The sequence below is a fragment of the Typopeltis vanoorti genome, chromosome 10 (assembly GCF_054136105.1).
Source record: "Typopeltis vanoorti isolate ZY-2024b chromosome 10, IOZ_Tvanoo_1.0, whole genome shotgun sequence".
NCBI classification, from domain to species: Eukaryota; Metazoa; Arthropoda; class Arachnida; order Uropygi; family Thelyphonidae; genus Typopeltis; species Typopeltis vanoorti.
Window position 1 is genome coordinate 136,685,264 of NC_143558.1, and position 25,366 is coordinate 136,710,629.

Below are 25,366 nucleotides of genomic sequence, written 5' to 3' on the forward strand. Positions count from 1 at the left end.
CAGAAACTAGTTGATAGGCAGAAAAGGGGAGACATGATTGAGACATTCAAATTGCTAAAAGGATTCTATAGGATTAATTCAGATGATATTTTTGAGATCAGGACTGGTGGTGGGAGAACTAGGGGACACCCATGGAAACTGGGCAAGAGCGTGGTTAGCAGGGGTGTTAGAGCTGGGTTCTTTACTTTTAGAGTGGTAAATGAGTGGAATAAGCTGCCAGAGTCTGTTGTGGGTGCTATGACAGTGAGCGAGTTCAAGGCAAGGTATGATAGATACTGTGAGAATGTTGAACAGCTGCGTGAACATGATGTTTAGGGCCTCCCTCGATGAGTCTAAGGACTCCTGGAGTAGCCCGTGGTAATAATAATAATAATAATAATAACAAATTTTAAACAAAAATTTAAGGTAGATTTTTATTTTTCAATTATTGATACCACAATTGCATCTGTTGATGAAAAATTCAAGCACATGTCTACAATTAACAAAAAGTTTGGTTTTCTTTTAAATATATATGAATTTCAAAAAATTACTTCAGCAGAACTGCTTAAAAAATGTTTGATATGGGAAAATTATTTAACACATAATAATTCTAGAGATATTGATGGAACAGATTTATGTAGTGAATTACAAATAATAGCAAGACGAATTCCAGAAAATACTTCCTCATTAGATGTCCTGTCATACATATGCAAAAATAATTTAGAAAATAGTGTTCCAAATGTGTTGATTGCTCTGAGAATTTTTTCGACATTGCCAGTATCAGTAGCAAGTTCAGAAAGGAGTTTCTCCAAATTAAAACTTACAAAAACTTACACTCGCTTTACGAAGGCTCAGGAACGACTCACTGGTCTAGCAATAATATCTATAGAGCATGAAATTGCATCTACAATCAATATAGATGAATTAATTCAAAACTTTGCCAAAGCAAAAGCCCAGAAGATTAATTTTTCATAATTTTTGTATTTAAGATGTAATAATTTTCTTGCTATACAGATATTAGGAGTAATCATATATGTATACAAATGTATTGGTTTTGATTAATAAATTTTATATATAAACATTTATATATAAATTTTATATATAAATGTTCATAATGATATTATTTTTATCAATATCCACATGTGTAGGTGTACGTGTGCTTGTGTTAGTATGACAAAATATATATACAGCAATCCCTCAATTAGTGTGCCTAAAGTGTGCTTTAAAACATGTGCATTAATCGAATATAATAACCTATGGGAAAAGTGTAATTCGTTCCTCAATTTTCTTTTTTGAACCTTTAATTTTTTTTGTAAAAGAATTAAGGTATGTCTTAGGGCCTAGTTAAAGTAAAATCATGAAGCTGAAAGACTATAAAACATATTCAGAATATAAATTTTATTAATCTATTCTTAACAAAGAATTGCGCTAACGTAGTTTGGCGGGCATTTTGTTTCTTTTTTTTCATACAACCGACGGTATGGCTCTATTGCCTCTTCTACTCTTCTGCAAATTTTACTGCTTCTCTATTCATCAGGATCAGCCTCTGCATTGCTGCTTAAAAACTTCACTTGTACAAAAAATATTATACGTGCCGATTGTTATAATCCGCTTGCAGGTAATTTTTGCGACTGATCATAAACAGCGGTATTCTCTTTCCCAAATGTTGAAAGGTTTCTATGTGTGAAAATTAAAGATACACAAATGTTATTAGGCATTCTGGGTCCGAGCTTTTCGACATATTCTGGAATATTATTCTCCTCAGAATATTTCCATTATAAAATATTTATTCATAAAAACTGCTTAGAAAACTAAAATGACAAATTCTATGAACTTCTTGTGGAACACTTATCCACCTTCCATGGAACACAGTTTGGGTAACCCTGGTATACATAGTGTATACATGGAAGTAGTGTAGTATGCCATTAAAAATAACTTTGCAAAATGTTTTAAATCAGTAACTAAATTATTTCATTCTGGTGAGTGATTTTTTAAAATAGTTAGCCATAAAAATGTATAGACAGAAAATTTTTAAAATCTGTAACATTTATTTTTAAGATGTATATAGGCTCACTAATCGAATTTGGGTATTGAAAAAAATGATGCACTAATTACTGCACAGAGACATTGTATAGGAGCGCTAAATTTTCTTTGCCTAGGGGCATCAGATATTCTCTCACTGGTCCTGTTCTTGGCACATGAGAAAATTATCATTTTACTTTCACACGAATCATGGTCTGGTTTGCTTATACATGCAAAGCTGTCAGCTGTTGCATGCACCAATAATTTGTAAAATACTTCATGGAGAAAACAGTTTTCTACAGCTTCAAGATGTACTACTGATATCAAAATTGATATCAGTAGTACATCTTGTTATACTTTTAAATAAATCCAGTACAAGTCTGCAAGATTCCCTAACTAAATTGAATAGCTGTTGTAATAAATTTGGTATGAAGATCAGCAATAACAAGACAATGAAAATAGGCAAAAACATTGAAAATATGAACTGCATCATGAATGGAGAACCTATAGAACAAGTAAAACATTTCAGCTACTTAGGCACAATTTTTAGTGAAGACTATAAATTAAATATGGAAATAGACAACAGAATCAACAAAGCTAGTATGGTAGGAAGTCAACTGAATAAATTTATATGGAATAAGAGAGAAATTAGCCAAAATAAATTAGCTGTTTTCAAGACAGTGTTCAAACCAATTCTAACTTATGGATTGGCCAGCTGGATTAGAAATAAAACACTTGACTAAAGGCTAGAGACCATAGTTATGAGAGTTATAGGGGTGTGAACATATAGCATCAGTGGCAATATCATATTAAAAATGAGATTATTAGGAAAGAACTTGACATTGTTAGCAGAGCTGATACATTCCTGGGAGGAGGAAAGATTAGCATAACAAGTGTTCCCTGCTAGGTTAGCAGGAAAAAGACCAAGATATAGGTGGATTGTTACAGTAAAAAGTGTTTAAGAAGACAGAAATATAAGATCTGAATAATGTTGGAGTCTTGACAGATATGAGATTGATTTGGAGGAAAATTGTTGATAGGAAGTTAGTAATGGTGTAAGTTTTTCATGTAGTGTTATCATAATATCCTGTATACCCCATGAGGGTACATTTCAGGAATGTGATGATGACTTTGAGGATTGGGGAGACGCATGTGCAACAAGCTGCACACACATAGCACTGGTATCGAGTGATATCTTCTATCCTGAATAATTCTAGTAGTAAGACTTATACGTTGGTTAGACATAACTGGTAATTAATTTATGGAATTGACAACGCATATAAAGTAAATTAATTAAAGATAACTTTAATGAATCACTTCTATATTTCGGCAATGTCACATTGCCATCTTCGGGAACATAAAGATATGGTATGTGCACTAAGGAACTAACAAAGCAAATGAGGAAGAAAATAAGAACTAATTTTGTTCCTAAAGTCCTAATGGTGCCCTCTTGTGGGCTAATTTGGTAGTCTTGGCAGTTGGGCTGAAGTTCTCAAAATGAAAGTCTCCCAAATTTGGGGCAGTTTCATACACCCAAATTTGTTGAGGTTAGGAACGTTTTTTAGAGCTGCTGAAGATTCTTTGAATAGTCTTTCGTATTTAAACTTGCTGCGATGGATTATTTTTGTCTTCTTCCAACGAATTTTATGGTGGGTATCTAGGGCATGGTCTGCCAGCCCAGAGCGGCTGTACTGGTGTACTGGTCAATACGGCAAATTGAGGTTGAAGATATCGAGGCAAATAAATCGTCTGACGTTCCTAAAACGCTGCCGGGATAACAAAGTGATCCCCAACTGTGTCAAATTAAAGCACCGTTTCACTTCCGAGAAAGCTCTACGCATTTACAACCGCACTAGCTTCGCCCTGTTAAGAGAACAAATTACCGCGACGCGCGTTCTCCTTGCCGACGAAAACAAAACCTTACGGGCGCTAGAGGAAGAGCTTTCTAACACACTCGGCCTTGATCTATGGTCGATACTTCATGACATCTCATGCACATCGGCAAGAAAGGAATTCGAAAAAATACGTAGTCGACACGTGAAAAAATACGAAAACCTGACAAAGACTTCTACTTCTGTACTCCAGCCACCACTCAACACAGTAGTCAACCTCTCGTCGACAGTTTTAAAGCTTGAAGCACTCACCGCACTTTCACGTGGTCACAATTTCGCCCTAGCTCCAAAAAGGATACCTGCTGAAGAAATCATGATCCAAATAGAGCGTGGAATTCGCAACCTGCCTAACCACATCGCCAACAACGTGAGACTGGATGTAGTCGGTGTTCTCACGAAAGCCAAACCTCCAAAATCCAACTTATCCAAAAACGAATATACAGCCCTACAAGAATTAAAAAACAACAAAAAAATAGTAATCACCAAAGCTGATAAGGGAAGCGCCACTGTGGTACTCAATCAAAAAGACTACAAAGGTAAGCTAAATTCTTTAATACGAGACCGTACTACTTACCTCCCCATTGAATATAATCCGACCAACTCTCAGATCAGAACTATCCACAGACTCCTTAAGAAAGTCACTTCTTGGCCTGTGGAAGTCACCAACAAACTTAAACCTTATAACTCTAGACCCCCCCCCGATTATATGGACTCCCAAAAATACATAAACAAAATGTGCCATTACGTCCCATAGTGGATGGCATTGATTCCCCCACATATAAATTAGCCAAACATTTAGCCAAAACTCTCACACACTACACTGGCAACACACCATCACACATAAAAAACTCGGCCCACTTTAAAGCCAGTATAGAAAACCTCACACTCCAACACACTGACATAATGGTCAGTTTTGACGTCTCCTCCCTATTCACTAATGTCCCACTCAAAGAAACCTTTGAGCTCATCCAAGCCAAGTTTCCTCCCGATATCTCAGCCCTATTTCAGTTCACAATGAACTCAGGCTATTTCGTTTGGCAAGGAAAGGTCTACAAACAGATAGAGGGGACAGCCATGGGTTCACCACTTTCCCCACCCTTGGCCAATTTCTTTATGGAGACATTTGAAGAGAAAGCCTTAAACTCCGCCCCACAAAAACCCACTATTTGGCTTCGTTATGTGGATGATGTGTTTGCTATTTGGCCACATGGCTCAGATACACTCCACTCCTTCCTAGCACACTTAAACAACCAACATCCCAGAGTCCAGTTCACCTTAGAAAAAGAGGAAAACAACACCCTCCCCTTCCTAGACACTTTAATCACCTGCCAGCTTGATGGAACTTTGGTTTTCTCTGTTTACAGAAAACCCACCCACACTGGCAGATACATTCACCAGCAATCCCCCCCCCCACAACAATATGGGGTGATAAAAACACTATATAACAGGGCAAAATTAATCTGCTCAGATGACAAGGCCCTGACTATGGAACTAAACCACATCCTCAACACTTTCTTAGCCAATGGCTACAACCCCCAAAAAATCCAAAAAATACTAAAACCTATAAACCACAACCCCCCTCCCCCCCTCCACAATAAAGACTACACCAAGTCTATCACTATCCCCTACATCCAGGGCACCTCTGAAAAAATAACTAATATCCTCAAAAAATATGACCTTACTTCCTGTTACAGACCATATAAAAAGTTGGCATCCCTTATCCGCTCTACCAAAGACCCACCACTTCCCCTAGACCTACCTGGTGTATACCAGGTCCCTTGCAGCTGCAAATTGTCCTACTTTGGCCAAACAGGCAGAACAACAAATATCAGGATTTCAGAACACCAAGACTACATCCGGTTTCACCAGTACAGCCGCTCTGGGCTGGCAGACCATGCCCTAGATACCCACCATAAAATTCGTTGGAAGAAGACAAAAATAATCCATCGCAGCAAGTTTAAATACGAAAGACTATTCAAAGAATCTTCAGCAGCTCTAAAAAACGTTCCTAACCTCAACAAATTTGGGTGCATGAAACTGCCCCAAATTTGGGAGACTTTCATTTTGAGAACTTCAGCCCAACTCCCAAGACTACCAAATTAGCCCGCAAGAGGGCACCATTAGGACTTTAGGAACAAAATTAGTTCTTATTTTCTTCCTCATTTGCTTTGTTAGTTCCTTAGTGCACATACCATATCTTTATGTTCCCGAAGATGGCAATGTGACATTGCCGAAATATAGAAGTGATTCATTAAAGTTATCTTTAATTAATTTACTTTATATGCGTTGTCAATTCCGTAAATTAATTACCAGTTATCCTGAATAATGTAATCAGTAATGGCAGGTCTCTGTAAAGACCACTGTTCAGCATATTCACACATATGAACATAAGAGCTTACTGTACAATAAGTTCTTAAGTTCACAACATGTAAGGCAATCAGAACAAGTAAAGGAAAAATATATTTTTGACAAATGTCATTCTCAATAGCAGTATTACTGATCTGTTCAATGAAATTTAGGCCTTCTCTGCCTTCAAGCAATAATCATTTAAAATAAGCGGATGAAATAAAGATCAGCATACCTATGTTTGTTGAACATATGTAACATATGTTCAACCATCTAATAATACATGACAAATAATGCAGAATTAATGGGTGAAAGCTGTAATAATGCAATTATCACTTTAATGCTGACAAATTTATAATATAAGAAAAATATAAACTATCCTGTAGCTCTGTGAACAGTTCCTGCAAATCCTTTTATATGAAGTACATATTAAATTAGAACCATGAAGACATGTTCATTCTGTATAGCTTTATGCTAGTAAAACTATTAATATTAGCAGAAGCATTGTAGTTAATGATCTTTATATAGCCCACTTACATGCAAATATCTATCTGTATTACTTTGTGTTATTTGTATTTTTTAAGTGAATTTGATACAAAATAATAATTTTTTTCCTGTTGCAAGAATCTATGTTTTTCATAGATTCTTGTAACATTTTTGGACTGTTTTTAACAGGACAGAAGATTAATGTTAAAAAAATTTTTTGGCTGCTTCCTGTAGTTTCAAGAATGGATCTTTAACTAGAGAACGAATCAGGGATGAATGTGCTGAAGGCTCTTGGAAAATTTTTAATGAACTTTTAGATAGTACCCCACGTGGTAACTTTGGAAATATTGGTATGTTTGTATATCATAATCAAAAGTTTACTTTAATAACGCTTTAGTCACACAGAAAAATTTCAACCTAAGCATCTTTTTTTCTTGTTATGTGTAACAAATCAGCTTGATGTATTTTGATAATTAGTTGGTCACAGTCCTTCAAATTTGCATGTATGCTACAGATATTTTCTGCAAAGGTATTCATATCGATATCATTTGGTTGAATAATTAACAATAATTGATACCTGGAGCAGTTTGGATATAATAATCATATCTGATATATGATTATTATTCTATGAACTTCTGTGAAACACTACATGTCTTTATGTGGATACCCAACTACAAAGTCTTCAAGATTTATTGCAATTTGAACAATTTCTACAAGTTGTAGAAATTGTTCTTAGAGTACAAGGAATTAAGTTATTAGTGTTGAACCAGTTTTTATTATCAGACCTCAAGAGAGGCTGCACATCACCATTATATTCTCTTAAACTCATTCGCACTAGATGCACTCACTACTTCAACAGGCAAATTGTTTCACTCAGTGCTTTGTGAGAGAAGCTAGTTCTCACCCATTTTCCTCCTGACTTTCTGTATAAGAAAAATTCCATCAATTAATAACCTTTAACGTCCTTTTATCATATCACCCTCTTTCTCCTCTTTACCAGAGTAGTAGTAGTGAGTGTCTGCACTCTTCATAATCTACATTCCATAATCCCGATACCATCTTTTCTTTGTTACTTTTCTTTACCTGTCTGCAGCTTTTTTCTTTATTCCCTCCAAATCCAGGAGACCAAATCTCTGATATGGTCTGGGTTTGGAGGGATTGATATATGACCATCCCAACTGCACAACAGTAGGGGTGGTCCTATCAGTTCCTTGTAAAGAGGCAAAATGGCTGACGTGTAAGAATTTGGAAATGTTAGTTTCAACATTGTAGTTTTTGCTACTTACCCTTTGAAGTTCAACTTCCTATCCATGATAACTCCAAGATCACTAGCATCGTCACGTTATCCAAGAGTAATCCACATCATGCCAAAATGCGTAACTTATACGCCTACTAACATTGAATTGATAGCCATTATCTTTTGCCCACCATTCCAGGTTATTCATATCTATTGCATCCCTGATTGCTCTATCGATCTTTGCACTTTGAATCATTAGCAAACAACTGAACATCTTTCAGGTCCTCCCCAATATCATTAATGTATGGATTGAACAATAATTGTCCAAGGACTGATCTCTGGGGAACATGACTGGTCACCTTAAATCTGGTGGATTCATACCCACCATATACCACTTTCTAATACCTATCCTTTAGTCACCCACTTATTGAAGTCAATAATTTATATTCTGATCCCATATTCTCTAGTTTATGCAACAACTTTTCATGTGGTATCCTATTGAATGCCTAAGAGTCCATTAATGTATCCATTCTCTTTATCCAACTCAACCATAACATTGCTATGACATGACTGACTTCCCTTGAGTAAATTCATGCTGTTTCTTGCAAAATATACCTAGTCAGCCCATTTCTGTATGTAAATGGAATATTCTATTTGCATACAGAAATGGGCTGACAAACAAGTATGTATGGGTTATCATACATTTGTTCAGTTGGATTATTTTGGGATCTTTCCTGAATTGAGACTCAGATTATACATAATGTCAAGGGCCTAGCCAATTCAGCTTAACATTTCTTTAGCATACATGCTAATAATATTCCTTCTGTCCCTATTGCCAAATTCTTATACAGGTTATATGAAACAGCTTTGGAATCTCTTCCTCATTCACTGTAATCGCTTTACTGAATGTAATAGCATCACTGTGCACTTTATTGCATGCACTAGGTTGATAGATCTTAATGAAGTAAGCACTCTTTGCTTCTGACACAAAGGTTCCTTCTGTATTCTTTCTTTCTTTCTTTCACTTGCAGTGTAACAATAAAATTCTTTAGGGTTGCCTTTAGCCTGTGCAACCAATTTTTATTTATTTATTTATTTTTATTATTATTATTTTTTTTTTTTTCATATTCCAACTTGGTGTTCTGTACAATATTTTAACTTTTCTGGCCTGTATTTTATATAACTCTTCTCACAATATTCCTTCCACATCTTCTTATGGAACTCTTGCTTAATAAGGTTGTACATCCATTTCATTCGAACTCTAGGGACACATTCAGATACTGCCTCATTTAAGCATCTTTTCAAAGCTTCTCATGCATCACTTATCTTTCCCATTCAGTAACTGATATTCTTTCAATACTACCTTTGGTCCTATGGTTTGTTATAATTTTCAGCATGTAACTTGTTCTAATTGGAACATTTATGTCTAGGAATAACTGACCTAGGAAATAGCCAGCTCTGTGATCAGTAATGACAAATCAGTCACATCCTTAACTGAAGACCCCTTCTGACACTATCAAATCTAATACTCTTTGGGCTTAAGTTGCTTCCTGAAAAAGTTGTCTCATAACTGCTCAGTAAATTCTCCTTCATTCTTATCATAAGTTTTTTGCTACCCAATTTGTCACTCGTAATAATTCCTTGTCTAGTACCCATCAGGGTAATTTGGCAATGCATTTCTTTGTCCCTAGCAACACCCCACCACATATTTCATCCTGTTAACCTCAAACTCTCTGCCACATGGGACATTATTGCTTTCAAGAGTTAAGAGTGCTGTAAAAGGAGTTAGAGATGATAAAGGTGACATGAAAACAGGAGAAAAAGAAATCCTTGAAGTATGGAGTAATTACTTTGAAAAACTGTTAAATGAAACAAGCAGTGATGACAGCACAGTGATAAAAAACACTGACCAGGCATGTAGTCAGGAATACATATCCATACTTGAAGTAGAAAAAGCCATCAAAGGCTTGAAATGTGGAAAGGCAGCAGGAGTAGATGATATTCGACTAGAAATGCTGAAGTATGGTGGTATAAAAGTCTTACAGTGGCTGCACCGCATACTTCAGAAAGCCTGGACAGAGGGACGAATTCCCGATGATTGGAGTAGAGCTCTCATAGTACCCATATATAAAAAGGGAAATAAAACCTAATGTGAGAATTACAGAGGTATTTCCCTTCTGAGTGTTCCTGGCAAGATCTATGCAAGTATACTTGAGAAACAGTTGAGAAGAATTGTGGAAGAAAAGCTTGGTGAAGAACAAGCTGGATTCAGGCCAAATAGAGGCTGTCAGGATCAGATCTTCACTTTACGACAAATAGTCGAGAAAGCATGGGAATATAACAAAGATCTGTATTTAAGTTTTGTCGATTTGGAAAAGGCATATGACAAGGTGCCAAGAGAGAAGCTATTCAGTATGCTGCAGTTATATGGTGTCAATGGGGCATTATATCAAGCAATACTTAGTCTTTATTTGAGTTGTGAGTCAGCAGTTAGAATTGAAGGAAGTACAGGAAGATGGTTTAATGTTAAATCTGGTGTGAGACAAGGATGTACATTATCCCCTCTGTTATTCGTTATCTATATGGATCACATTATGAAGGAAAGTGGTATTAAACCTGATATCAGAATTGGAGATGTTAATGTCAGCTCTTTGCTTTATGCAGATGATGTTATACTTCTAAATAAATCCGCTACAAGTCTGCAAGATTCTCTGACTAAATTGAATAACTGTTGTAATAGATATGGTATGAAGGTCATTGAAAATGTCAACTGTGTTGTGAATGGAGAACCTGTGGAACAAGTAAAACATTTCAGCTACTTAGGTATGATTTTTACTGAAGATGGTAAATTAAATATAGAAATAGACAACAGAATCAGCAAAGCTGGTATGGTGGAAAGTCAATTGAATAAATTCATATGGAATAAGAGAGAAATTAGTCGGAACACTAAATTAGTTGTATACAAGACAGTGTTCAAACCAGTTTTAACTTGTGGATCTGAGAGCTGGGTCAGAAGTAAAACACTTGACCAAAGACTGGAGACCGCAGATATGAGAGTCCTGAGAAAGATTAGAGGCGTCAACAGATGGCATCAATGGCAATATCATATTAAAAATGAGGATATTAGGAAAGAACTTGACATTGTCAGCATCCAGGAATGCGTTAGCAGAGCTAATCTCAGGTGGTATGGTCACTTAAATAGAATGGGAGAGGAAAGATTAGCAAAACAAGTGTTCTCTGCCAGGGTGGCAGGAAAACGACCCAGAGGAAGACCAAGATATAGGTGGATTGATACGGTACAAAGTGCCTTAGACGATAGAATTATAAGATCTGATAATGTTGGAGTCTTGACAAGCAACAGACTGATTTGGAGGAAAATTGTAGATAGGAAGTTAGTAATGATGTAAATTTTTCATGTAGTACTGTCATATCCTGTACACCCCTTGAGGGTACATGGAGGAATTTGATGATGAGAGTTTATACCATAATGGGGCTCAGGTCATTTGATAATATTAGTACTATCCTCTCCTATCATTCTTAAATATATTATACTCCTTACACTCAATTCCAGTTACTACATATGACTCTGAGAGCTATGTTTCACATATTTATTTAGTGAAAAGAAAAAAGAAAAAAAAAGTAATAATTTAGGCCACAGTGTATTCAACAAAATCTTTACACAAATGCCAGGAGAATTCAAAACAAACATAACAAGTTACCTTCATGCTTTTCATATACTTACATCTGCAGTCTGCTCGGCTCATTCAGGCAACTTTCTCTTTTCCATTCCCAGATGCACTAAAAATCCCAAAATGCAGTCCATCTCTTTACTAGATTCATAATTATGCTTATTGACATTCACAACACTATCATGTTTGTGCACCCTAGGTGAACTTATACATGCATTCATTCTCAATGTTCTTCCCAAGATGATCTAGTTTTCCTGACTTGCTGCATTGGGTCTCACTCCAGTAACTTCTTTAGACACGCTTATGCCAAATCCATTCTAAATGCATGCAATTCCTCTTATGAAGTCTTTTCTGCCATGAGACATCCCATTTCTTCTACATAGTCTACATTCTTAACTCATTACTATCATATTTAGGTAATAAACCAACAATTTTCACTTTCTTCCATGAAGCCTTTCATATCTTCTTCTTCTTATTATTATTATTACAGGTATCGCCATGGAGTCAGTAGACTCATCACGGGAGACCCAAACTAGCAAAACAATATCTGTCATATCTCTTCTTGAATTCATTTACAGAAAAAGAACTCACAACTAAGTCAGGCAATGAATTCCACTCATTCACCACCCTCCAGGCAAAAAACCTCGTTCTCACACCCTTGTTAACCACACTCTTCTTTAATTTCCAGGGATGACCTCTTCCATCACTATCACACAGCTGAAACATTTCCCCTGCATCAATCCTATAAAAACCTTTCAGTAATTTAAATGTTTCTATCATATCCCCTCTTCTCCGCCTATCAACCAACCTCTGCAATCCACAAGCTCACAATCTATCAATGTAGGGAGCATTTTTTACATCACTCACCAACTTAGTCACTCTTCTCTGAACCCTCTCCACAGCCTCCTCATCTCCAAGGAATCCAGGTGACCAGACCTGAGCACAGTAATCCAAATGTGGAAGCATCAACGCTTTATAAAGGGGAATAATAACCTCTTTATCTCTTGATGTCAGTGTGTTCCTCAACAACCAAGTAATCCTATGTGCAATCTTGGACACCTTAGCAATGTGTCCCCTGAACTTCATCTCCCTATCTATCAACACCCCTAAGTCCCTAGCCTCATCAATCTCTTGAAGTACTATTCCATCAATGTAGTACACAGCTAGTAATCTTTTAATCCCAAAATGCATAACCTTACACTTTTCCACATTGAACTGACATCCAATACCTTTTGCCCATTCTAGCAGCTTATTTTAATCATCCTGCAAACTTTTAACATCAGCTTGATTTTTTATTGCGCTACCCAACTTTGTATCATCAGCAAACAACTGAATATCTCCCTTTAAGCCATTTCCTGTTTCATTTATATATAAATTAAACAACAATGGCCCAAGCACAGAGCCCTGAGGCACACCACTGGTCACCTGCCTCATCCTGGACTCGGCTCCTCCATACACCACCTTCCGGTATCTCTCCCTGAGCCATTCTCCTATCCATATCACCAATTTAGTATCCATTCCCATCTGCTCCAATTTGCATACCAGTGTTCCATGTGGTATCCTGTCAAAGGCCTTAGCAAAATCCAGAAGTTCCACTATGTAGCCAGTTCCTTTGTGGAACTCAGATGTCATTCTATTATGAAAAGTTAATAGATTGCTAAGGCAGGATCTACCTTTAACAAAACCATGTTGGCCTCTATAAAGTATCATATCCTGATCCACCCATTCTTGAATTTTGTCTTTAACCAACTTTTCCAATACTTTTATCACTACTCCTGAGATGGTGATTGGCCTGTAATTAACCATTGCAGTTTTAGAGCCACCTTTATGCAAAGGAACCACTTTGCCTAACTTCCACTCTCTAGGAACCATACCAGAGTTCAAACTTAAGTTAAATATCCAAGTAAGAGGGGTGACAATTCTTTTGCACATTCACACACCACCCATGCTGATATTCTATCTAAACATGCAGAAGTGTTTGCATTTAAATTTTGCAATATATTAAATACCTCTGATTTCTTAACTTCAGTTCTCACATTAGTTATTGCTACAGGTACAGAGATATCCTCACTTGGGTGATAGACTTTTGAAAAGTGATCACTTAGTAACTTGACTATTACATCTGATTTTGTCACCTCAATACCATCAGCACCCACTAAAGTTATCCTTCCGAAGTCATTCTTCCTTTTACTTGCCACATAGCGGAAGAACTCTTTGGGATTACCCTTGATCTCATTGGCTGAGGTCTTCTCATAATCTGATTTAGCTTTTCTTACAATGCTGGTAACTTTCTAGCTTGAGCCTTGTACTGCTCATGGGTGTACTGATCTTCTATCACTACTTAAATCATTAGTTACAACAAGCAATACCACCTCTTTTCCTCTATGGCATTTATCATATCCTTTATTTTAGCTCCCAGGAAGTTCAATATAATGACTCCATCGTCAAGTGTAAATTTAATTATCAAACCACTGACTTAATGTCCAATCCTCACCTTCTTGTGGTGCACCCTGTTAGGTATCTACCTGGATACAGAACAAATGAGGATGGGCTATCAATTTAGGATTTAGCCAACCAAATCGTATTCTTATTCGCTTAAACATATATACAATGATGTGTTATTTTTTTTTGTTTGTTTGTCTTATCGTGTTTTTATTTGCTTTTTGCTTTTTCCCTTGTTCTGTGCACTTTAGTGATTTGTGTACCGAGTGGCCTTTTTATTTCTTGAATTGCACCTTTGCTATACGATGATTAATTGTTATATCACGTGTACTTAAGTTGATCTCTCCTCCTAAATTAATTTTTCTATCCCCTTTTTCTTACCATTTAAACTTTAAGGTCCCTGCAAAACGGTGATGCTGCTGGTGAATATGCCTGTCAACAAGGCCGATTCATGAGTGCAGATATCTCCTACGTTAAAAGAAATGAGGAAAATTTATTTTTATTTATTTATGACTGTGCCACCTGAGTTCTTCACTTAAAGCATCAGAGATATGTCCTAGCACCTGTGGGATACAGCTAATTCTAATTGTGGGCTTTATTAACAGTTGTGGCAATTCCCCAAATTCTTAGCATACAGGTTCAGAGTTTTTTGCGAGGTGGTACATTGCACAAAGATCAGGCGATAGTCTCTATTAAGCAAACAAAACACATTTATTGTAACTTAAAATAATTCTACACTATTATACACTTTTCATACAACTTCTTTCTTAATCTTATCTTGAATTTCAATTACTGTCTAACATTGTTAAACTTGCCAGTTATGAGAGGAGATATCATATTACACAATTCTGGCTGACACTATTCTTAACTTATGTTATGCTAACATTTCAGTTTCAAGCTTTGCTATCTGCGATAGTACTATTAGCCTAGTAACATTATGTCCAGTGGACTCACAATTATCCTTCCACACTTAACTATTAGTACAAAAAAATTTACTCACAGGTCCTTAGTAACACATATAGTCCTGTCAGCACATGAGATCCTTGGCTGTTTCTGCCGATTCCTCCAGTCCGTTCTGTGTACTGGATTTCCTTGTTCGGTGCTCAGTTGCCATCCTTCCATAATTGTGCTGCCGGAGTAGCAGCACATCTTCGCCAATGGAACTAGGTCGAACAAAGGCGTCCTTTTTGGTGCGCAAGGAAAGTTCCCTTACTTGCTACACGTCGGGAAAACTTTCAATGCTTCTCCAAGTCCTCCCGTTTCCCATGGGTTGCGTACCAACGAGTCCAATTGGGCCTATGGACTGCAGCCAGAGGACTACGAGAAAGAGAGAGAACCTCGTTCTTAATGCCCCTATATACAGTGTTTTGGGAGTTCCCTGTTTCAGGGTCGGAGACCCCCGAATATCCTGCGATCACTCCGAGCGGTCTTCATCTTGAGTGTAGGTGGGAAAACTTCCTCGTTCAAATGACCTTCAGTGCTATTGTTCGCTTTCAAGTCCCAGACATAATCCACTGTAATCCTTTTTACTTCAGGTAGAACTGTTTCAACACTAGGCTGTTTTTACAATATTACTCCTGGATTTATATAAAATGCTCAATCTTGAATATTTATACTATTTTAATATTTTTATGAACAGTTCAGTGTTACTCCTTTTTTGCCAGATACCCTTGTGGGTTTATAATCAGTATGGCAACGTATAGTTTTATTATATTTATAATATTTATGACCTCTGAAAGTCAATGCCAGAAAAATTTAAGAACTTCTACTGCATCGAGTTTTACAGATGGTACAACATGTCAGAATTTCATGCTGGCACCAGAGGTGTCTCCTAGTTAAACAAAGCCCCTGGTGATTTTGCCAGGGGAGCACAGTGAGCAGCGAAAACTCAGCTACTGAAACAAATCCTAAAACACACCCCCAACTGAACATCATCAGAGTTCAAGATTGGTACTATCAACATAAGAAGCTTGAATGGCAAAGCAATTTCAGAAGAATTGGATAAATACTAGATTGACATAATAGAGGTGACTGAAACAAAAAAGACAAAAACTGGTGAGATCTTTCTAAGCAATAAACGCAAAATGTTATATTCAGGCAATTACAGTTAGGGGAAAGAAGGAGTAGCTATAGTATTCAATTACGAGGCTAATCTTCTTGAATGGCAGGCAAATATTAGAATGGGGTAATGGACAATGAGACTTATTTGTGCCTATGGTCCCACAGAAAGTTCTACTAAGATAGAAGTGGAGGAATTTTTTCAGGCTTTAGAAAAAGCAACTGACATAATGAAAAAGGAAAAGTTGGTCCTTGTTGAGGATCTAAATAGCAGAGTAGGAAATGATTGTCAGACATAAAGAAATATTTTGGGTAAATTTGAAGAAAAGAGCAAAGCTAATAATAATGGCAAATGTCTGTTGAATTTCTGCTCAGGACATGGACTGTTATTACTAACACAATGTTCCAGCATAAAAATGTGCATAAATTCAAATGGAGAGAAGAGGCAAGGAATAAGAGTAAGTCTCCTTGACTTACTCTTATACTTACTCTCTCCCTGATCTATGTTATTGTTGATAGTGATATTTTCTCACTGATGCAGGACACTAAAGTATACAGAGGATTTGAAATCAGAAGTGATCACCATTTAGTCTTGAGCAGGATAAAATTGAATATCACATTGAAAAGAAGAACATGCAAGAAAGTTTTAAAGCAAATAAAAGTTGAACAGTTCTCAAATGTGAACTGTAGAAATATACAAACATTATTCAAGAAAAAATTTTCAGAACAGGAACCACACCTTGGAGATACAGTGGAAAGCAAGAAACATTGATTGATTCAGCCAGAGATGCATGTGGTGAGGTTGTTTGTAGGGATAGGAAAATCGGAACTCCATGGTGGGAACAAGAAGTTAAAGAGGCAGTGAAGGAAAAGAAGAAAGCATATTGAAAGTTCCTGGAAAATAAATCAGCTTGTGCTCTTAGAGAATACAGAGACGAATGTAAGAAAGCTAAACACTGTGTAAACTAGCCAAACAAAAGCCATGGAAGACTTTGATAAGAAGATAAATATCAGGAACGTGGCAAAATATTCTGGAGGCTGTTGAAAAAGTTTAGAAATGGAAAAAAGAGTGCCGTAAAAGGAATTAGAGATGATAAAGGTGACATGAAAACTAGAGAAAAATATATCCTTGATGTATGATTACTTCAAAAAATTGCTAAATAAAACAATCAGTGACAGCACAGTGGTAAAAAAAACACTCAACAGGCATGCAATCAGGAATACATATCTATACTCGAAGTAGAAAAAGCCATCAAAAGCTGGAAAGGCAGCAGGAGTAGATGATCTGAACTGTGCAGTGGCTACACTGCATAGTTCAGATCATCTAGTTCACTGCATAGTTCAGATCATCTAGGCCTTCTGAACTATGCAGTGGCTACACTGCATAGTTCAGAAGGCCTAGACAGAGGGATAAATTCCAGATGATTGGAGTAGAGCTCTCATAGTATTCATATACAAAAAGAGAAATAAAACTGAATGTAAGAATTACAGCGGTATTTCTCTACAGTGTTCCTGGTAAGATTTATTAATGCATACTTGAGAAACAGTTGAGAAGAATTGTAGAAGGGAAGCTTGAAGAGCAAGCTGGATTTAGGACACATAGAGGCTGTCAGTGTCAGATTTTCACTTTATTCTCAACAAATAGTTGAGAAATCATGGGAATATAATGAACATCTATATTTAATGGAAGTTTTTTCACTTGGCTATGCTACCAATTATATATTTAATTTAATCCTTTATCCAAGTGTAAGCAAACAAAGTTTGCGTCTGAAGTATTTTCAGGACTGGGGCAACTCATGGTGGTATAAATTCTGATCACTTGCCTTAGTATCTCCCATAATGCAAAGCACATCTCTTTGCAGACATGTATAATGCTATGCATTAAGGGAAGAGCAACTGCCCACACTGGTTTCGACCTTTATTCTGCATTACTTCCATCTTAGTATCAGCACCTCTGGGTCTGGCTCCCGCTTACAAGACCTCAATAAAGGTCGAAACTGGTCTGGGTAGTGACCCTTCCCTTAATGCATAGCATCATACATGTCCACAAGGAGATGTTCTTTGCATTATGGGAGTTACTAAGGCAAATGATCAGAATTTATACCACCTTTACCACGAGTTGCCCCAGTCCTGAAAATATTTCAGGTGCAAACTTTGTTTGCTTACACTTGGATAAAGGATTAAACTAAATATATATTAATTAGCATAGCCAAGTGAAAAAACTTCCATCAACTATCTCTAATCCAGAGAATTTTAATAATAAGGTGTTGACACCTTTTGGCAACTGGTATATGGTGATATAACTTCTGCATTACTTCCACCTTAGTATCACCACCTCTGGGTCTTGCTCCCACTGACAAGACCTCAATAAAGGTCAAAACTGGTCTGGGTAGTGGCTTTTCCCTTAATGCATAGCATTATACATGTCTGCAAGGAGATGTGCTTTGCATTATGGGAGGTAGTAAGAAAGTAGTCAACTCATACCACCTTTACCACGAGTTGCCCCAGTCCTGAAAATATTTCAGGCTCAAACTTTGTTTGCTTACACTTGGATAAAGGATTAAACCAAATATATAATCCATATTTAAGTTTTGTAGACCTGCAAAAGGCATATGAAAAGGTGACAAGAGAAAAATTATTCAAAACGCTACAGTTATATGGTGTCAGTGGAGCATTATATACTTGCAATACTTAGCAGTATACTTATATATACTTAACAATACTTAGTCTTTATTTGAGTTGTAAGGAAGTACAGGAAAATAGTTTGATGTGAAATCTGGTGTCAGACAAGGATGTGAATTATCTCCTCTGTTATTCATTATCTATATGGATCACATTATGAAGGAAAGCAATATTAAACCTGATATCAAAATTGGAGATGTTAATTTCAGCTCTTTACTTTATGCAGGTGATACTTTTAATTAAATCCAATATAAGTCTGCAAGATTCCCTGACTAAATTGAATAACTGTTGCAATAAATTTGGTATGAAAATCAGCAATAACAAGGCAGGAACATTGAAAATATCAAGTGCATCATGAATGGAGACCCTATAGAACAAGTAAAACATTTCTGCTACGGCACAATTTTTAGTGAAGATGGTAAATGAAATATGGAAATAGACAATAGAATCAACAAAGCCGGTATGGTAGGAAGTAAACTGAATAAATTTATGTGGAATAAGAGAGAAATTAGTCAAAACACTAAATTAGCTGTATATAAGAAATGTTCAAACCAATATGAACTTATGGATCTGAGAGCTAGGTTAGAAATAAAACACTTGACCAAAGACTAGAACTATAGTTATGAGAGTCCTGAGGAAGATTAGGGGTGTGAACAGATGGCATCAATAGCAATATTATGTTAAAAATAAGGATATTAGGAAAGAACTTGACATTGTTAGCATCTAGGAATGTGTTAGCAGAGCTAATCTTAGGTGGTATGGTCACTTACCTCTCCCATTCTACAATGGGAGAGGTAAGTGACCCCCTCCTGAATTTAAGATTAGCAAAAGAAATGTTCTCTGCCATGTTGGCAGAAAAAAGACCCAGAGCAAGACTAAGATATAGCTGGATTGATACAGTGAAAAAGTGTTTTAGAAGACAGAAATATAAGTTCTGATAATTTTGGAGTCTTTACAGATAACAGATTGATTTGGAGAAAAATTGTTGATAAGAAGTTAATAATGATGTAAGTTCTTCATGTAGTACTGTCATAATATCCTGTACACCTCCTTGAGAGTACATTTCAGGAATTTGATGATGATGAACTACTGTACCATATGACTTTTTTTTTCTTACCTTATAATTATTATTTATTAATAAGGTACGAATTTCTACACTTTCTCAAAGACGCTGTAAATGCTATATACCAAAAGAGTGCATTATTAATGTTCCATATTTATTGAAGAAAACAATTTTTTCACATTTTGCATTATGGTTACAAAACTAACAGTATAGAAAACAGTATTCAAATCAACTTGAATCGTAGAGATGAGCAAGTAAAATACTTGATCAAAGATGAGACCACAGATATGAGAGTTCTGAGAAAGATTAAGGGAGTTAACAGATGGCAGTATAAATTAAATGACGATATTAGGAAAGAACTTAAGATTGTTAGCAGTGCCAATCTCAGGTGTATGGTCACTTAAACAGAATAGGAGTGGAAAGGTTAGCAAAACAAGTAGTCTTTGGCAGGAAAAATACTGAGAGTAAGACTAAAGATCTAGGTGGATTGATGCAATTAAAAATCCCTTATCTCTCTATATATAAAATAAAGTTTGTTTTCGATGTTCGCTTAGAACTCAAGAATGAATTGACCGATTTTGATGATTTCTTCAATAGATAGAGGATGTTCCAAAGATGGTTTATATGCATTTTCATCAGTGCACACCTCCAGATTATGGAGCAGTGATTAATTTTTTTTACCTCCCTCCCTGCAGTTTAACAATATCTGGCCACAGCCATTTTTTTAGATATTTTTAGAGTTCTTTTGTTATTACCTGTGGCCAGATATTGTTAATTTTACTATTGTTAAATTCTGTTGTTAGATATTATGATATGTTTTTATAATTATTAGTCAGTTTTTTATTTTTTTTCCAATATGCCATGATGATGAGCAAGTTCTATAAGTCACTCAACTCCTGTACCAAGGCATACGAGACTAAACAGACAGAGTGAAATTGAAGTTTCTTGGAATAATAAGGAACAATCTGCTTTCTCTCTTACGATTGTAATATAATATAAGATATTCAACAGTTGTGATCGATACTGTGGCTGTAGTATGTCACACTGTAAAGCACTTAAATACAATCATGAACCTCCTGGAATGTGTTGTTTGAACGGAAAGGTGAAACTAAATGAAATCACAGCTCCTCCTGAACCATTATTGTCACTCATTACAGTAGAACATCCACAGTCTAATTTATTTATTTATTTATTTATTTGTATGGAGTTTCCTCCCTTTTTCTCCCCTGTCGCTATTGGGGCGAGTTGAGCCCCCTGATGGGGGATTAAGTATTTATGGCTGTAGATCCGTGTGTGTTCATGGGGCCGGTTTGCCTGCTTGCGGGATGAATCAATTTATTGAAACTATTCAAGCTTACATTTCAAATGACATCATTTGGTGTGAAGCAAATAGATGAAAGGGGATTGATGCCTACTTTCAAGGTAACCATTTTCAAATGTACCATTTGGCTGGAAGTTTGTTGACAGTTGAACCAAATGATCATAAATTTTCACAAATTTATTTTTTTTCAAATATACATAAACAAGCAGCTTTCCATTGTAGTCAGATAACAGGGTTGAACTCAGAAATTGTATTTGATTTACAAATAATGTTTATCAGCATAACATGTATACAAACTTAAGTCAGCTATAGGGAATGCTAACAATGTGCAAGAACTAAGATTGGCCATACATGCAAACTGAGTACTGACAGGATATCACGCAGGCAGATTCATGGCCATGCCTAATGAAGTAGTGATTGTCATTACTTGGCAAGAATTCAACTGCAAAGACATAATTTTACATGGTCGCGACAATAGACTGAAACAGATATGTGAGATGCATAGACCCTGTGATGCACTCCAATATCCAGTTTAATTTTGCAGATGAGAGGGGGATATTGTATTGATTTACCACAAATGAATCCAGGAAGTGGAGAACCTACAAGTTGAAAAACTGTTTCAGCAATGAATTTTTATGTGTACGCATGATGGTATGGATGGAAAATTAAAATTCACTACATAGATATGGTCAACTCATCAATCAATACTGGGTTAATATGTATGCTAAAATTGAGTATGAGCATCTCACATACATGTGTTTAAAATGGGTAGAAAATTATATACATCTCTGCAATGCATTGCACACTGAATGAAAATGTTTTAAACATTGACTGAATTTAAATATTGCCTTCTTCTTTCGTAGGAAGCCCAATTGTTTCCACGAAAAGACTCTGGATGCAATGGTCTATGTTAGAGCATATGGTGATATTGACTTTTCATTACCTTCACATGCAACAGTAATTGGCCAGAAATTTTTGAAAATTTGCTACCCAGTAATAAGACTTATGACAGGTATGACATCATTGCAATAGTTTTTCGCAGTAAGCTGATGAAATTGATGAATCTCATCACAAAGCACAAGAGTTTTAGAGCATGTAGGTGCTGCTGTGCTATATATATGTATGTATTCAGTAGAATGGTAAATAAGGGGATTGCCACATGCTCGCATATTGATTTGGCTTGAAGATAAAATGAAGATAGAATAAAACCGAGATACCTTCTCTTCAATGTGACAAAGAACTGTTCTATATCATAACAAAACATATGGTGCACAGTCCATGTGGACCTGCTCATCCAAACTCACCTTGCATGAAGTCAGGAAAGTGCACGAAGAGATATCCAAGATCATCATTTAATGAAACTCAAACAGGTGAGGATGGTTATCCATGATACCGTTGACATGCTCCTTTTGATGGTGGCTAGATTGCTAGGAACTTTTGAAATTGATAATAGCAAAGGAACTTTTGAAATTGATAATAGCGAAGGAACTTTTGAAATTGATAATCGCCAGATTATGATGCCTTATAATCCGGTTTTGTTGCGAACCTTTAATGTACACATAAATGTTGAAATTTACAGTTCCGTGAAATCCATTAAATATGTATGCAAGTATATCGAGAAGGGCTCAGACCAAGAGACATTTATTTTGTTTGCAAAATGAATGTAGCGAAGTAGATCTATACCAGACGATACATCAGCACCTCTGAAGCTGTTTGGCAGATTTTATCTTTTGATATTTATCTGTTGCCGCTCTCCAGCCAAAAGGCTGCAGGTTTGAATCCTGCCGTGGGCATGGATGTTTGTTTGTGAAAATACTGTGATGTGGTGATAGTCGGCAGTAGATGGCGACTATCACCACTGCTGACTGATGATGAAGTTAGTTGAGGCTGGTGGAGTGGTGGAGACGGAGATTTGTAGAGTAGGTACCCTTCCTCGATGAGTCTTTGGACTCCCTGGAGGTGTTAGGTAATAATAATAATATTCATGAGCATCATCCAACCGTTGTTCATCTCAAAAATGGTCAACAATAATACTTCACAGAAAGTAATGCACTCAACATAATGGAGGCATCAAGGGACACAACATTAACAGCCTTTTTTAAGTTATGCATCGAAGATAATTTTGCCAAAACACTGACATATAACAAGCTACCTACATACTACACCTGGAATCAAAATAAATTTCAACAAAGAAAACAGGGTGCCAACATGGATGGTTATCCTGGTGTGAAAAAGAGCAATGCTCTAGGTCATGTTTTTAGTGTACATTCCAATAATGCTGATTGCTTTTATTTACAAATTTTCCTGATACGTGTGGAAGGATAGAAGATTTTGATAGAAGATGATTCTCACTAGTCCGAATGTCTTAGCATCTTACTAGTGCAATAATTTCATAACTCACCATCATCTTTGCGCCTTTTGTTCGGTGTAATGCTGGTTCACTGCAACATAAATGACCCTCTCTCGCTATGATCAACTTACAAAAATCATTTCTCGAAAGATATCTTACACCAAGAATGTTCTATTCATTCTCAGACTCTGTTTAATGAAGCAACATATATAACGAGGCATTACTGAGACTTGAATCAATTGTTAAGTCAATAAGTGACAAAAGTGTTAAAGATTTTGGTCTTCCAATACTGAATTATCCTTTGCCTCTAGATACAGATTTAATCCGGGAAACCTCATACAGTTTCAATGAACTTCTGGATTTATTAAGTCGTCACGAACAATCACTAACTTCAGATCAAGCTGAAGTTTTTCACTATGTTTCAATAAGCTATTAAAGTCAATCAGGGAAACAGTTTTTCGGGTGAAGCAGGCCTCTCAGACCATGCACTTAACACCTTACACCAAATCAACTGGAAAAGCACCTGCTCCTTACACCACACAAAAACATGGTACGAAAGAAAATTTAAAGAATCCTGTGAAATCCTGATAAACCACCCAAATATCAACAATAAAGATGGTATGAAAATTCCAAGGATCTGGATGGCACACATTCAGCTAACCTAATATGAAAGATTCAACATAAGTCAGGACTCTAGCCAATCCACTAGTATTAGAAACCATTCCACTCCAACTGGCTGGAACGATGTTAATATATGTGTATAGTAGACAACACAAATAATAGGACTCTAGCGTTGATGTATAATTTTTTTTTTTTTTTTTTTTTTTCTCCCACCAGAGGTCAGGCCAACAATTGTGGTAGCGGTTAGTCAGTGTCTTTAACGAACCAGTATGATTGTAGTATAGCTTGTTTCTTGTGTATATTTGTACGCTCCAGAAGATGACCTTGACATAAAGGTCGAAACGTCGAATTGTAAAATTTTAGTAATATTAAACTAAAGTTTTTATTCAAACACGGTAGTTGTCTCCATAATTTCCAAAAATGCATTCGGATCACCGTGCAAGCCTAAAAGAAAGGAAACAGTTTTTCTTGGATGCTCCAGGTGGTACTGGGAAAACATTTTTACTAAATTTATTATTAGCTAAGTTAAGAAGCCAAGGTAAAATTGCTCTGGCTGTGGCATCCTCAGGTATCGTAGTTACTCTATTGCATGGTGGTTGAACTGCTCATTCTACTTTCAAAGTATGAATCATACCACTTATAAATGTGATTAATGATACACTTATGTGCAATATATCAAAACAAAGTAATTTGTCGAAATTATTACAAAAACATACCCCCAAATCGACAAGGCTATCATAATAGACAGACAAGACAACGAAACAATGATGCTGAATATCAGAAATGATAGCCATAAAATGTGATGAGAACTCAATCAATGTCCACCAACCCTACATAATCTCCTTGTGTTGGAAGCTTCACAACATAAAAATTAGGTCACAACTCCGACCGATAGGTGAGAACACAAACACTTCAAAGGCAGAAACACCAAGCCGACACAACATACCATCCACTTGCTCCATGAGTTCAGACGACGACCTACACGGTCGAAACAGCTCGCACCCCGTCAACCCTCTCCCCGGCCCCCTTTTCCCATAAACCCTTCCCCTTCCTCTAAAAAACAGTTGCTATTTTTAACTCCCTTTTCATCTTTTTCCCACCCTACAAAAAAGCACTCCACCCACCTTTAAAAATAATATATGTATATATTATACAAAGAAATCTGGGTTTTTTCAACA

At 36.4% G+C, this 25,366-nt stretch overlaps 1 protein-coding gene across 2 annotated transcripts in view; it reads left to right on the forward strand.

Moving 5' to 3' along the window:
• LOC150102826 (xylulose kinase) overlaps positions 1-25,366 on the forward strand; it is a 268,998-nt gene that overhangs the window by 137,309 nt on the left and 106,323 nt on the right. For both annotated transcript variants that reach the window (XM_090398826.1, XM_090398827.1), the window contains exon 10: positions 6,960-7,075. In XM_090398826.1, the coding sequence (XP_090254952.1) occupies positions 6,960-7,075 (116 nt within the window). The remainder of the gene's footprint in view (positions 1-6,959; positions 7,076-25,366) is intronic.